Source organism: Seriola aureovittata, chromosome 15 (genome assembly GCF_021018895.1).
Source record: "Seriola aureovittata isolate HTS-2021-v1 ecotype China chromosome 15, ASM2101889v1, whole genome shotgun sequence".
NCBI lineage: Eukaryota > Metazoa > Chordata > Actinopteri > Carangiformes > Carangidae > Seriola > Seriola aureovittata.
In genome coordinates this window covers 2078574-2092452 of record NC_079378.1, presented here as the reverse complement: position 1 = coordinate 2092452, position 13879 = coordinate 2078574, and the positions used below count along the sequence as shown (strand labels likewise).

Here is a 13879-nt window from a genome sequence, read left to right as displayed (position 1 = left end):
CACTGGTAAATGGATTTCTACTGGTCATTTTTTTTAACCACCGCAAAAAATCTAAACAATGTTGTGCTTGTACCCGTCTGAGCCCACAGTTAATACATGTACATTTAATATTAAATATCCAACCAAACAGTGAAATACTGGACTGTGGCTGTATATCAATGAAAGGCCTGTTCAGAACTGAAAATGTTTGTCAGGTTAGATTCTAAAGATGGAAACTAATTGGACTGTCTGATGTAGTTTCTGTAGATTCACTGTAACATTTTCTGTTTTAGGACAACCTTGGAAGAAATGCAAACACTTCCTTTTAAAATGCCAACAAATGTCTGATTTGTTTTGTACTTTTGAAAATCTTTGGGTTCTGAAACGACGGTCAGATCACTGGGATCACTGACATCACACAGTGTTATTGGAAAACTAAATTAGTTAGCGCTTACTGTAACTTTTGATTAAATTTTAATCTTTGTAAACACAAGCTAGAATAAGAGAACATTTGTGCCGAATAATTAATTAGCAAAATATCAAATCTTTCTTAAATCACGTAATTGTTTCAGCACTCGTTGCATTCCTTATATTTTAAAGCTTTCCTTCTGAGACTGCAGACAACTTTCTAGGTAAGGAGGAAACTGAACTTTAAGTCACAGGTCGGAAATGAAATGTCAGAGAAGCTGTGTGTCAGTGTGGTTAAAGAAAAGGATCTAATACTTAACATTTACATTCAAAATACAAAACAATTTAATATACAACTGTTTAAAACAATGTAGAATGTAAAAACAACAGTAAGCACAACATCTGTAAACCTGACGGTGGACAGTTTGGTTTGGTGCGTGAATATACAGAACAGTAGTAGTAGTAGTTTTTTCCCCATCGAAACACATGCATAACCAAGCACAGTTATACACTGTTAAAAGTTTCTGAAAGTGGAAAAGAGCTAAAACATTTTATTCTCATCAAAATTATACATTTTAATTTACAGGCCCTTCCAGCATTAACTTAAAAAAATAAAATCCCTGCAACAAGAATACGAGTCCCCGCTGATGAGAAGTTTAGTCTGAACTGAAGGATCTGACTGTTCCTGTCAAGGTTTGGTCTGAAATCACAGTGTGATACAGGAGCTGGTCCCATGCTGTAAAGAAGGGTGTCACTAATGCTGTAAATGAAGAAAGATCTTTAAAAAAGTGTTCTGAATATATGGCCATACATTCAGTACAAGTGACTAAAAAGAAACGAGTGAGCCGGTGTCACCGTGAGTCCATTTTACAGTCACTCAGGAGGGAAATTTAAAGAAATATTTACTTCCGTCTCGTTCAGGGATCGAGTGTCGAGGGAGCTCAGAGGGGAAATCTGCTGGTTGGGGTTTTTTTTTTTTCTCTTTTAAAACAAGTGCGAGTTCCACTTGAGAGGTCGAGCGCTCGGTCAGTGCTTGTTGTTCGTCTCCTCCTGGCCCGAGCTGGAGATGCCGTTCTGCGGTTGGGTGGAGCCCGAGCCCAGGCCGTACAATCTCCCACAATACTTTGCATCGTCAATGTTGTCTTCAAAGAAAAGCTGAACAAGAAAAAAAGTTTAACTTAGACGACGTGTCTGATCTTTTGCACCGTGCTTTGAACTTTTAAATAAAGGAACCATGAAATGAACAGGCTTGTTTGAGATGAATCAGTCCTGCACAGAATCAACCACGACACAACTCACGAGGTTCAGGCGGCCGCAGTTTTTTGTTTAGAGTCAGGCATTTGCGACATCCTGACTACAAGACCTCTGTGCACCATGGGAAACACGTCTTTCCCCTTGTCTAAAAGCTCACCTGCCACATGTGTGACCAGCATTATTAGCTTTAACAGGAACTTTTCTAAGTGCTTGTAAATATCTCATTTAGTTTCATTAGTCTTAATTCGAACTATGACAGTTTATTCTGTTAAACAAATGTTTGTGGTTGATGATTTTTTATGAGCTGAGAGCAGATGAATAAATTCTTCTAATCTACTTATTTCTAGTTTGTGTCTATAACTGAGGATAATCTGACGAGTACGTTGAGTACATTTTGAATGTATTTAATTTAATATTTTACATTAAATGTCTTTATAAAAACATGCAGATTAAACATTAAATGCTGTTAAGCTTATCCTGATTTCCTGTATAAAGGTTGTGATGACTTGTTAAGGCTGGACTTTTTAGCAGTGTGTACTAGTCACCACGGTTTTCCTCAAAGTTTAATTGTCTATTGATGTTGGACTTTTTCAACAGATTTTCACCAAAAAAAAAAAAAAAAAGCTGATAATTTTCTTAAATGACAAATCAGTCCATTTTTGACCTGATTTTATTTTCCCAAGCATTGAAATAAAGTAATGTTCTCTGAGGACACTGATCAGCACAGTAAAAGTAAACCAGGTCCTCTGGTGGTGTGGACAATACAGACTATGCTTGACGAAATATAAAAGTTAAAAGGAAACTGGGTTGAAATTCTGATGATGTTGCAGATCTACAGTGGAAATTATAAAACACCAGACTAGTGGATAATTGTGCTCTCACCTCTTTCATCCTGAAGAAAGCCATACCGGTGAGCAGAGAGTCTGATCCAGCCTGATGCTGCCGCCCGATCCTCTTCAGCTCCAGCTGGTCCGCCACTTCCTGTAGCCCCCCCTGCGCAGAAACACAGCAGTCAGACATCTCAAGACTATCATACAACTTCTCATACAGTGGAGTCTCAAACTGCTGAGTGGACACAACGTTACTCTGCCCATCTGTATTCAGGATACGGTACCTTTAGGTTCTTGCAGCTCTTCATCAGATACTTGACGTCGTAGATCGCTGGGAAGAACAAGTTGAGGATCTGGAAGAAGTCGTGTTCCTCCTCAGGGAGCCGTGCGTCCGTCAAGAGTTTCACCAGGTAACCAAAGTCGTAGCCGCTGGAAAACACAGACCAGAGCAGGAGGAGTCAGGTCACGACTGCTGGACTACACTGAAGTTACTGGATTTAAACTAATAAACAATCACCATGGCTCAAAGTTGAGCATTCCTGTTATTTCTTAAGATAACATTGAAGAGTGGAGAGGGGGTATATTTGTTTGTCTTGAGGTGTCCAAGTTTATCACAACCTGCACCATGGTAGTGACCACTGTTTCCATTCCTCCTCAGTTCTACCCGCTTTACATGGTAGAACTGATTTTTTTGCTTCAGTAACAGGCTTCAAAATGTCCCCTGGATCAGTAATGTGAGTCTGAGAAACCTTTTTGATTTTAAAATTTTATATTGTTCACACAAGTGGAGGGCTGCAAGTGCCAAAAGTTATTCTAATTGTTAGTATTCTAAATGCAAGCCGAAATATAATGGTGTTTTTAATTTACTTGCTGAAAAGGGAAGAACAAAAGAGTCAATTTATTTGTGCACAATGTAAAGACTGAAAACACTGTAGGATGCAGAGATGTCTGAACTGGTGGTAACAATGTAAAAGCTGAATCAGGACAAACAACAGACCTGTGAAACGAGAGCCACTTGACGTTTTCACAAAGCACCAGACCGGACGTCATGAGCAGCTCAGCGAAGTAGAGCGTGTCGATTCCTTCTTCTTCATGCTTTTTAAACTGGAGGCCGGAGTTCTGGAGCAGGTCTATGGAGTCCTGTGAGTACATGTCTTCTCTGTGAGGAAGAGAGAGAAAAAAAAGATTCAGGTAGTGTTATCATCAAGCTCATCCATCAGCTGATACAGCTTTTAGGTGAAGATGATCACAACTTCAGCAAATAAAGCCTTAACAGTGTACAACAAAAACACATTATCGTACATTATTGGCTTTCGTATAAAGATACCGGTGATTCAAGAATCGAAAATTTTATAATTTCAATATTAACTCCACTAACTTTTTCAGCACCAGCAACTTTCAGTACAACTTTCATCAACTTCTGCCTGGTATGAGATGAAAAAAAGACTTCCTGAATTTCAGAGAGTGCTGGAAGAAGGAGAAAGGGGAGAGCAACAAGTCGCCTACGTGAGGTTGAATTTGAAGTTGAACTGCCACGTCGTCGTGCCGGGGGGATAGTCTCCGTCCTCGTTCATGAACGTGAGCCCGAGCTGGATGATCTTCAGGAGGTCGACGTTACACCTCAGCAGCTGGTACTGGTAGTCCACTGTGCTGCGGAACTCGCCAATTGGTCGGACGACGACTCCAGGGAATTCTGTGTCCTGGTGAACAACAGAAAAAAAAAAATAAATACAATGAAAAATACCTATAATTTTAACTATGTTCTTTCCACTAATCTTGAAGTTATCATTCATTTAAACACCACCAACATCCATGAAGGTTTCTCACCATGGCGATGTAATTGTAGCTTTGAATAATCTGCCGGATCTTTCTCATTTCCTCCTCCACATTGCTCGCCCAGACTTCACAGATTATCTGACTGGAATCTGTAAGTGCGGCTGGCATGTTGGCAGGTCAGGGAGAGCTGAAACTCCAACAATCCTGCAGTGCTCGTGAAGGGGGACGAAGCTGAGGCGGTGTGTGGTGAAGAACAGAACTCTGGGAGAGAATGAAAAGTAAGCAGGTAATGAACACACTGAAACCTCAGGTTAACTTTAGCATCAGAACAATGATATGAATGATGGTCGAGGAGGACTGCTGGTGTCACCAATAACAAAAAGGTACTGCAGGAAAGTAACTCTGATAAAACGCGAAAAATCTAACAAGAATAATCAAATATAAAACATCATCGTAATAAGAAAAAATACAAAGCATTATGACAGCAATGGGACATGATTGCCACTGACAGAGATGTAAATTAAAGAGTGAACTAGCGAGAAGAAGCAAACGGTTTATTAAGAAAAGCTTCCTGCAGTTACTGCTGTGAAAAAATTATTGTGGTGGGTAGGCTGCAACTTTCAATTATTTTATTCCTCATAATACTTCTTATTACTTCATCAATGAATCATATGGCATTTCAATTTCCTTCTACAGCCAGAAGGAAGGTACTTCTGTTTCTGTGAACCATTTTCATCACGCCTTTTGATATCAAGTTAGTATATCAGAGATGCACCACCTTGGTACAATTAGTGCACTCCAACACAACAAACTTGCAATAAAATCTACCTTCCTGAACGTAATAATGTTAGGTTTATGCTGAAACTGTGTTAGAGAAGTTGCCGATTCAACTTCATGGTAATTCTGGAGGCTGTAGTCTGTACTACTATTGCATCTGTGAGGTCTTTTTTAATATTTAGCATCCTCTACTGTCTTATATACACTCTTATTTACAATCTGCATAGACTGCAGAGACAAAAACATTTAGATACAGCTCCTGTAGAATAAGTATGAGGGATAATTTCCTCTTAATTAACTCTGTGTTACCATGACATCAAGTTGGACTAACCCTCCATAGCTGGTGGCTGTTTATACTATTGAAGCTAGCTAACACAACTTAAACCGAACACAAAGTGACACCACATTTGAAGAGCGTTCTTCTTAATTTACGCTTTTCAGGAAGACTTGACAATCTTTAACAACTTGGGCGGTTCTAGTAAGTACGTAATTTGAAATATTGTTAATAGCAGCTAACGGTGTTGCAGCGAGCGGCTAAAGCACTAGCCGGAGGCTTTAGCATGGACGGCTAACGTTTCCAGGCTAATCCTCGCGTTATCGAGCAAGCTAACATCACGGGAGCGAACATTAAAGAAAACGGCGCTGCTCTTTCACTTATCAGTATCTCACAACGGCTACACACACCGCGGACATGACAGAGAGTCGCTGTGGAAACGATAAAAGTATTAAAATAAATTCGTTTACCAGAGAATTTCCTCGACGTAACCTGCCAAGCTAGTTGATAGCGCCGCTGTGGCTTCTTCTTCGCTTTCTCCTACTGCCTATTCTTCTTCTTTGTGTTTATTGGCGGCTACTCAGTTGCTACTCAGACGTTGAACGCAACACCTCCACCTAGTGTACCGGAGGGAGTAACGACGTGAAATAAGCCTTTATAACGTTGCCTCAACCGGTACATTTGAATTTGTTTAATTGCTAAATGATCAAACAGTGAATCAGAATCAGGTCACTTTATTGATCCCCAGGGGGATATTAGTTTAAATTACAGTTGCTCCCTCAAGAATGGAAATGTAACAGCAAATAGAGTAGGAATAGGAATAGGAAGTCATATTATAAAGATAAAATATAAAATATGTCCTTACACTATGATATATAAATACAAATTAGAAATATGTAAGGATATGTGCCACTACTATTGAAATGTCAGTAGATTAAGATTTTGCTGATAATAGTGAATAGTTAGTGAATATGGCTTCCCAGCAGATTTTGGATCCTGGCTTCAGAGAGATTTGCTTCCACTCAACCCCAGGAGGTCAGCCACTGATACTGGGAAATAAGTTTTGGCTCACAGTTGGTGTTCCAGTTAATCCCAAAGTTGTTGGATAAAGTTGAAGTCAGGGCTCTGTGCATGTGCAGACCAGTCAAGTTCATCCACACCAAAACCATTTCTCTACAGGCCTGGATTTGTGCAGATTGTTGAAACAAATCTGGAAGCACACTGTTATCTAAAGTGTGTATGTTGTAACATTAAGATCACATTCCTTACATTGGAACAAACGGGCCCAAGCCATGAAAAACAGCCTCAGAACAAAAGAACACAAACTACATGTCCCCACCCCAACCAAAAAGAAAAAAGAGTGACAGACTGTGCCTATAAGAAAGCACATTTATTTGAAAATCATCTCATATACCTGATACACAGTACAGTATATTGCTCTGATAAAGATCACCTCACATGCCCACAACACACAGCTGTTAGCAGGTCAATAGCAGAGATCAGAATCCAACTCTTCATGGCAGATAGAAGCCACTTCATTGGATAAATAATCACCTGAAATTCTGAGATTATGTTAAACTTTTGAACAGATTTTAAATAGCTGAGATTTACAATCTGTATTTATAATAGTGGACATTGGACATTTACAAGAGAAACAAAGAGAAACAGAGCTGTGAGTGTTGTCAGTTACTTCAGGGATTGAGAAGGATGAGGAGTGAATGAAGCAGGATCGTCACTTCTTAAATACTGCATCACTGGCAATCTAGTGCTTTTTGATTACTTGATTTAAATGAGATGCAATGGAGGATTTCTACTGAGGTATCAGCAAGCAACGACACTTGAGCCCCAACTGATCCAGGACCAACCAGCAACATGTTGGATGTCAAGGTTTAAGAAAGATATGCATAGAAAAAACAAAACTAGTCTCTGTGCAGCAAAGGGGAAAATACTTTATCATTATATCTCACTATTTATTTTGAGACTGAGACACTTTACAACCTGTGTTTCCATCATTTTTTAAGATAAGTGTTCTTTGAGGCAGAATTTAGAGTTTTAAGATAATAACACGAGTGCAGCCAGAAAAAGTTGACATGTTAGAATAAAACAAAGAACAATAAGCTGCTCCTTGTTTATCACAAATCCACTTTGTTCCTATTAGACCGGAGCTGGCAGATCCAGACCTTCCTCAACACTGTACTCCAATGAGTCCATCTGATGTGCTTTACAAATAAACCAGCAATGCACAAAAAAAGTTAATACTGTTTGACAAGAACACACTTTTTCCTCCCAGGCGTGAAATTGATTTTGTCCTGAGCTGAAAAACCAGACAGAGTAAAAGCTGACACAGGCGATTTCTGGAAAAGTTTCAAAGATGTGTCAGTTATCAGCTGTGACCGAGTCGCAGCGTGATGGTGGCGGCGACGGAGGGCAGAGGCGACATCAGCTGATCACTGCTCAGTGGACTCGGCTCTCCTCTGGATGTGGGAGATCTCCAGTATCGGCATGAGCAGCTGGAAAGCATCCTGGATGTAAGAAGCACTGTTGGACGCCTGTGAGGAAGATTCACAACACGTCAACATGAAGCACACAGTGTAGAAAATATTCTGCAATGTCCATCTGTGACCCTGCACATGTGGAAAACATCCTCTATAACATGTTATCTATGTGTTTCAAGGAGAAACTGACCCTTTGTGGAGGCAAGAAAACAGACAGATAAAACTGCAACAATGGGTAATTGCACTGTTAGTGTGTGTGTGTGTGTGTGTGTGTGTGTGTGTGTGTGTGTTGTTGTAGTAACATGACACTAACCTCTAAAAAGACGCCTGTTATCAGCGGGTTGAGGACGTCTCCCTTCTCGTTCGACTGTAACACAGACGGTTAGATGTAATTACACTCAGCTCTCCACAGATGATCAAACAACTGTGACGTGTGAAAACTGAGGGAAACAGTTTGGAAAATGAAAATGCTGAAGGTGAAAAGAGCAGCATGTATTAAGAGCTCTGCTACAGTAAGTGACTGACATTTAAACAGACCGGAAAAATGTGGATGGAAAACAAACAGAAGGATGAAGCCGAGTTAAAGAGGATAAAACACGTTCCTATTAACCCTCAATCAAACTAATTCACATGATGAAAATGTCATTCGTCACTTGTTATTTTGTGTAATACTTCAAAATTATATGATGATGATGATGATGATGATGGAACTGGATGAACATCCCTTGCTAAGTCAGTTAGTCTTACAGTAAACACATTTATTATCTGTTCTACTGTCACATTAAAACAAAGACCACACATACCCCCGCAGTCGTTAAGCAGGAGGTGAACTTCTTGGAGAGCAGTGACATTTCTTTACACAAGACAACAGTTAACCTGAGGACACATACACATGAAACCGTGAGACAGTTTTCACCATAAACGTCCTGCAGCGACTGAACATCTGCGTCGTCTTACTGTGAAAGGACGCCGGCCTCCGTCCTGCCGTTGGAGAAGAGGATCATCTCAGCCAGTTTGTGGAAAAGCTCGATGGATCGAGCCGTCAGCTCCGCCAGACTCCTGATGGCTGCGGCGTGGACCTCCTGACAAGAGTGAACACACATGTAAACACACACACGCGCACACACACACACACACACACACACACACACACACACACACACACACACACACACAGCTGAGTGGACCAGGAAACACACACAGAGGAAACAACATGAACTGAAACATAAAAAGTCAAAGACATCCAGCAGTGTGAAAATGAATGCACCCTGCTCTCAAACAATAGAAACATTTAGCAGTGACCCTTTTGATAATCAATCGTTTTTGTCTTTATCAATTAAAAAAACACCATGTTTCTCTGCTTCCACCTTCTCAAAAGTGACGATTTGCTGCTTTTCTCTTAAATTATCTTAATTATCTTTGGGGGTTTTTTTGAGTGCTGGTAGAATAAAACAGGTGATTTGAACATGTTGCCTCTGGAGAATTATTATTAATATTTAATAAGATTAAACAGTCAATTGAAAAAGAGCCATTGCAGGTTGATGGGTAAACTGATTAGCCAAAGCAGGACTGGAGCTGTAACTGTGTCTGTCGCTTCTACAGTTTTATAATGTCTCAGTTACTTCAAAAGTTCCTTTGTGCCCCATTAATGTGACTGATTAAAATGTCTAACGATGACTAAATTACACTTCCTTTCTCCCACACGGATTTAGCTCTTGATCAAGTCTTGTAATAAAGATGTGAGTTAATACTGACGGACCTCCACAGAGAGCGTTTTCTTCTCCACCTCCTCGCTCTCCTCCTCTTCCTTCCCTGGCTGCGTCATGTCACTGATCTGGCCGTTGACGCTCTTACAGGCCTGTTGGAGGTTAGAGAGCGCACAGTAAGAACATTACAACCGAGTCACTGACACGTCTCACACCTCAACAACAAAGGAACAGGAATCTGATCAGAAACATAGAAATATATCACTGGTACTTTGCTGAGTTTGTCGGCGGTGGTGGAGACGTTGAGACCCTCCAAGGCCTTCGTTAGCTCCCGCTCGAACTCGTTGCCGTCTCCGTCTGGAATCAGAAATGTGGAAATCAGTCGTTTCAGATGATGGTGGTGCTGAACTGCTCTGGCAGTGCAGTGACACAGAGACATTACCTTTCCTCTCATCGACCTCCTCATCATCAAACTCCACCAGGGAGAAAGAGTCCTTGATGTCCTCCAGCTCTTCTCTGAGCTGAACCAGCTCGTCTCCTGACAGGGTGGTCAGCACCGACTTCACCTACAGAAACACACAAAGAACCACAGCCACATTACAGGCTTTTACCAGATTCCATAGAGCTGTGAAACATAAATACATCTCAGTTTATCTATCCATCCACTGTAAGCATCATATTATGTAATAAGATATTTTATCGTACCTTAGACTCGCTCTCCCTGGACAAAATCTCCAGAGCCTCGAGGTGTGACAGACCCTGAAATTCATCAAACAGCATCCCATAGTGAGCGACCACCTTCTTCTCGGAGTCTGACGACTCTGTCTCTGCCGTCTGCAGCTCCTCCCGCTCCTTCGCCTCCCTCAGCACCTGAGAGACAGAGTTGTGAGGAAGCGGCAGATGAAGGGGACACAACTCCAAGCAGTGAAACCAGCGAAACATGAACTGAGATGAATTTAGTCTAATGTTCAGTCTCATTCCTCGTCTGCTTACCTGAGACAGAGTGGAGTTCCTGATCATCAGTCCTTTGGTCTTCTTAAAGCCGGGATCACCTTCTGCTATCACATCCATCGTCTTCTTCCCGATGAACTCCAGAGCGTCCAGACCGCCTGTTATCACCGTCTTCCCCTGTGAGGAGGTTTAGTTACAGTCTGATAAGCAACACTTAAAGATCCTATATTGTATAAAGGTCTCTCTCCATGTGTAGTGTGATTATAGATCAGCTCTAGCTTCTATATTAATACTGTGAAAGTATCAAAACCTCAGTCCACAGAGAAATGCACACAGCCTGTGTTCAGAAACTGAGCCTTAAAACCAGCCGTCAGGACTTCCTGTAACTTTGTGATGTCACAACAAAACAGTCATGCCCCCAAGAGAGGCTCAGAGCCTCCCCTCTTCTGATTGGCTCTTCTAGCCACTGAAATCAGCTTCTCTCCTCCTCACCACAGTTTACTGGGTTGCTCAAAAGGTGAGCTGAAAATCATTTGTGAATAATCGTGAATGAATTAAAACCCTATCACAAAAGAGAACATTCAAGCACAGGTTCTTAAACATCTGCTTACTGTGCTCTGGACGACGCTGGTGAGCGATGACAACATTCCCATTGCACCTCCAACCGCCATGGATCCATCTGCCGCTGCTTTGTCCGTCTCACTGCCGGCTTCACCTGCAGCAGAGGAAACAATCAACATATATTCTGATATAAAAGGTTTACAAAAGAAAATAAAAACAGAAAATATGTAATGTTCCTCATAGTCACCAAGAAGGAGCCGCTGGCCCTAACAGTGTTTTTGCCATTTGATGTCTTACCCTGCTGTTTCTCTTCTTCCTCCACCTGCGCTGACAGTTCGGTCGGGCTGGGGATTCCCAGAGACGTCTCAGCCTTCTCGATCACCTGAGTGAGTCCTTGTCCTGCACAGACGTGAGACAAGCAGCACGTTAGAAGTTTAAAACAGCATCAGACAGAAAAAAAACTGTGCGGTGAAACACATACATAACGTAGGAGAGAGTTTTGTTTAGGGGGTATGTTTAAAATATTTCTTGGACTATCTTTGATTGCTTCTGTTCAGATGCATGGCGGGATCATATGTTGAACTATTAAAGCTTTAACTTAAGACTCATCATGTGATTGAATGAGGACTGGGTGCTGACATTTTTCTGTGGACAGCTCTCTGATTAGATGCTTTAAAAACCCACCATACACACTGTATATAAAGGATTGAGTTAGGTGTTTTATACTCACCCACAGTGGCCACAGTAGCTGTGGCTGTGGACAGGATAGATTTTCCCCAGCTGCCCCAGTATCCCCAACCACCCTGAGCCACAGTGGACTCACTGGAGGCCTGATGAGATGAGAGGATGAAGACAGAAGGCAGAGAGAGAGAGAGAGAGAGAGAGAGAGAGAGAGAGAGAAAGAAACAGAGATTATGGGAGAAGAAGAGAATTATAAAAAAATAAATCAATTTATTTGTACACAAACAGAAGTGACCTTTGGTGTGATGATGTAGAAGTTATGACACAAGACAAGGCTTATCTCTCAACAACTGCAGCTTGTTGGAAACAGAACAGTTGATTTGATTTTTCCCAGATCAGCAAATGTAGATGTGTCGTAGTGCTAATTCACAAAGTAAAGTTTCCTTTTACTTATTGTTTGTAGTTATTTTCTGGTATAAACGCTGATTATTCCATCACTACCTTGGGCGGCTGCTCCTCTGCTCTCGGCCTCTCCTCAGCTTCGGCTGCAGGTGCGACCTCCGGCCTCCTCCTGGCCTTCCTTGTCGGGGCCACGTCGGTCGCATTGTCAGGTGAGGAGCTGTCGGGCATCTCAGCAGGAGAGGCATCCTGAACCTCTGGACCCTCCGCCGCTGTAGCTTCGCTGTCTGACATCGTTATGTCTTTAGCACATACCTTCAAACAGAATAAAAGAACGAAGAAATAGTTATTACTAATCAAATAAATATCCAACTTAAGGAAAAATCCAATCATTCTTTCATGGTTTGATTCAAATACATTCCAGGATATAATAAAATACTGAAATCTACTGTCTTGTTGAACCCCACTCAAACAGTGATGTCATACATTTCCCAGTATGCATTTCAACAACACTCAGGGAACAGCAGTCAACTATACAGCTGTTTATTATCTGTGCATCTGGGGAGTGTTGGTTTTAAATCCTAAAGCAAACACCACACGTATATAAAGGGAAATCCAGGGTTTTAAATCATGTAAAATAAACCTGATATTTAGACCCGTGGCTCACATATCCCATTAGTATTCAGTAGTAAATTAATGTTGTTGTGTTATTGCATTATTACTCGTTTGTTCAAGTCACAGTGACACATGCAGGCTTCACTGTGGGCTGGTAGTAGTTGTGCTGAGCTAATGACTCGTTCATGTACTAAACAGTAGAAGTGTCAGTTTATTTCTAGCAGCATTTCCCGCTTTAATAAACACCAACGCACAATTATTAAGACGAAACAACACATACTTACTCACCTAAACTACAAACTTACCCTGTCTCTGGCTCAGGTGTCAAGTCTTGATGCTAGCAGTTAACCGTAACCCCAGCCTGCTAACAGTTTCCCTCCCAAAAAACACCAACGAGAAACGTTTATCTTCTTTATTTCGCTTTGCAGTTCAGTTCTTACACGTTAAACTCCTTTTAGTTTCCCAGAAAACAGTTAAATAGTTCGTGTTTTCTCCCTCTTTTTGTCCAACAGGATTAGCCACGTCACATTTTGTTTTCACTCGCCAGTTTCGACATTTAGCGACGCTAAGAACACAGCTTCCGTTTTGACACCTTCAAAATAAAATATTTCTTAGACTACGATAAAGATAGAATTAATTTTTTTTAAAGTAACGGAGAATCTGCACTATGTTAAAGATGAAAGGTGCTCTTTAGATTTGGTTTTAAACAATAAAACGCTTCTGAAAAGTTTTGTGAACATTTTTAATAGATATAATTGCCCTTTTCGATGGGGGACAGGTTTTATGATTTATTTTGATAGCAAATCCTCTTTCCGACCGGTCAATCACTAACGCACGTTAGGTAGCTTGACAAAATAAACTAATCACGTCAAGTATCGGAAATAAGATTAATAAATTTTCCAGAACTGTCAAAATAAAATCATATATTTATTTATACTGGTATATACTGTATAAATGACGATTAAAATAACTGATAAATACTTAACCACAATTAAAATGTACATATGCTATATTTAACAAAAATACGATGCAGCTTTTTACATACCTGTTCTTCATTAACCAGTTTGAGCTTGCAGTCAGGGCATTTTGTCTTTTGAATCTTATTAATAAAGCAAAACTAAATCTTGCAAATAAATAAGTAAAATGATTGAAGAAAAATATTGAATGAAAATA

At 40.7% G+C, this 13879-nt stretch overlaps 2 protein-coding genes across 2 annotated transcripts; both read right to left on the bottom strand.

Moving 5' to 3' along the window:
* Nucleotides 1–702: 702 nt before the first annotated feature.
* cnot8 (CCR4-NOT transcription complex, subunit 8) lies at nucleotides 703–5865 on the bottom strand. Its single transcript, XM_056397245.1, has 7 exons — nucleotides 5769–5865; nucleotides 4299–4508; nucleotides 3978–4171; nucleotides 3469–3630; nucleotides 2756–2900; nucleotides 2524–2634; nucleotides 703–1542 (listed from the first exon to the last, which is right to left on the bottom strand). Exons 2-7 carry the CDS (start codon nucleotides 4413–4415, stop codon nucleotides 1414–1416), a joined length of 858 nt encoding a protein of 285 aa, XP_056253220.1. The 5' UTR covers nucleotides 4416–4508; nucleotides 5769–5865; the 3' UTR covers nucleotides 703–1413.
* Nucleotides 5866–6673: 808 nt separating this feature from the next.
* Nucleotides 6674–13254, bottom strand: fam114a2 (family with sequence similarity 114 member A2). Its single transcript, XM_056398269.1, has 14 exons — nucleotides 13012–13254; nucleotides 12194–12406; nucleotides 11742–11841; nucleotides 11309–11410; nucleotides 11062–11165; nucleotides 10493–10627; nucleotides 10205–10369; nucleotides 9942–10065; nucleotides 9771–9856; nucleotides 9553–9651; nucleotides 8751–8875; nucleotides 8597–8669; nucleotides 8107–8160; nucleotides 6674–7847 (listed from the first exon to the last, which is right to left on the bottom strand). Exons 2-14 carry the CDS (start codon nucleotides 12383–12385, stop codon nucleotides 7746–7748), a joined length of 1461 nt encoding a protein of 486 aa, XP_056254244.1. The 5' UTR covers nucleotides 12386–12406; nucleotides 13012–13254; the 3' UTR covers nucleotides 6674–7745.
* Between the last annotated feature and the right edge of the window lie 625 nt (nucleotides 13255–13879).

Bases quoted from the DNA above. Each gene is read 5' to 3' on its own strand.
- cnot8 (XM_056397245.1), bottom strand. From the start codon at position 4,415: ATGCCAGCCGCACTTACAGATTCCAGTCAGATAATCTGTGAAGTCTGG. The intron at 4,172-4,298 runs GTGAGAAACCTT...GTTGTTCACCAG, and splicing joins GCTACAATTACATCGCCATG to GACACAGAATTCCCTGGAGT. The intron at 3,631-3,977 runs GTAGGCGACTTG...TCTTCCTCACAG, and splicing joins AACTTCAAATTCAACCTCAC to AGAAGACATGTACTCACAGG.
- fam114a2 (XM_056398269.1), bottom strand. From the start codon at position 12,385: ATGTCAGACAGCGAAGCTACAGCGGCGGAGGGTCCAGAGGTTCAGGAT. The intron at 9,652-9,770 runs GTACCAGTGATA...AACCTCCAACAG, and splicing joins CCGCCGACAAACTCAGCAAA to GCCTGTAAGAGCGTCAACGG. The intron at 8,876-9,552 runs GTCCGTCAGTAT...CACTCTTGTCAG, and splicing joins AGAAAACGCTCTCTGTGGAG to GAGGTCCACGCCGCAGCCAT.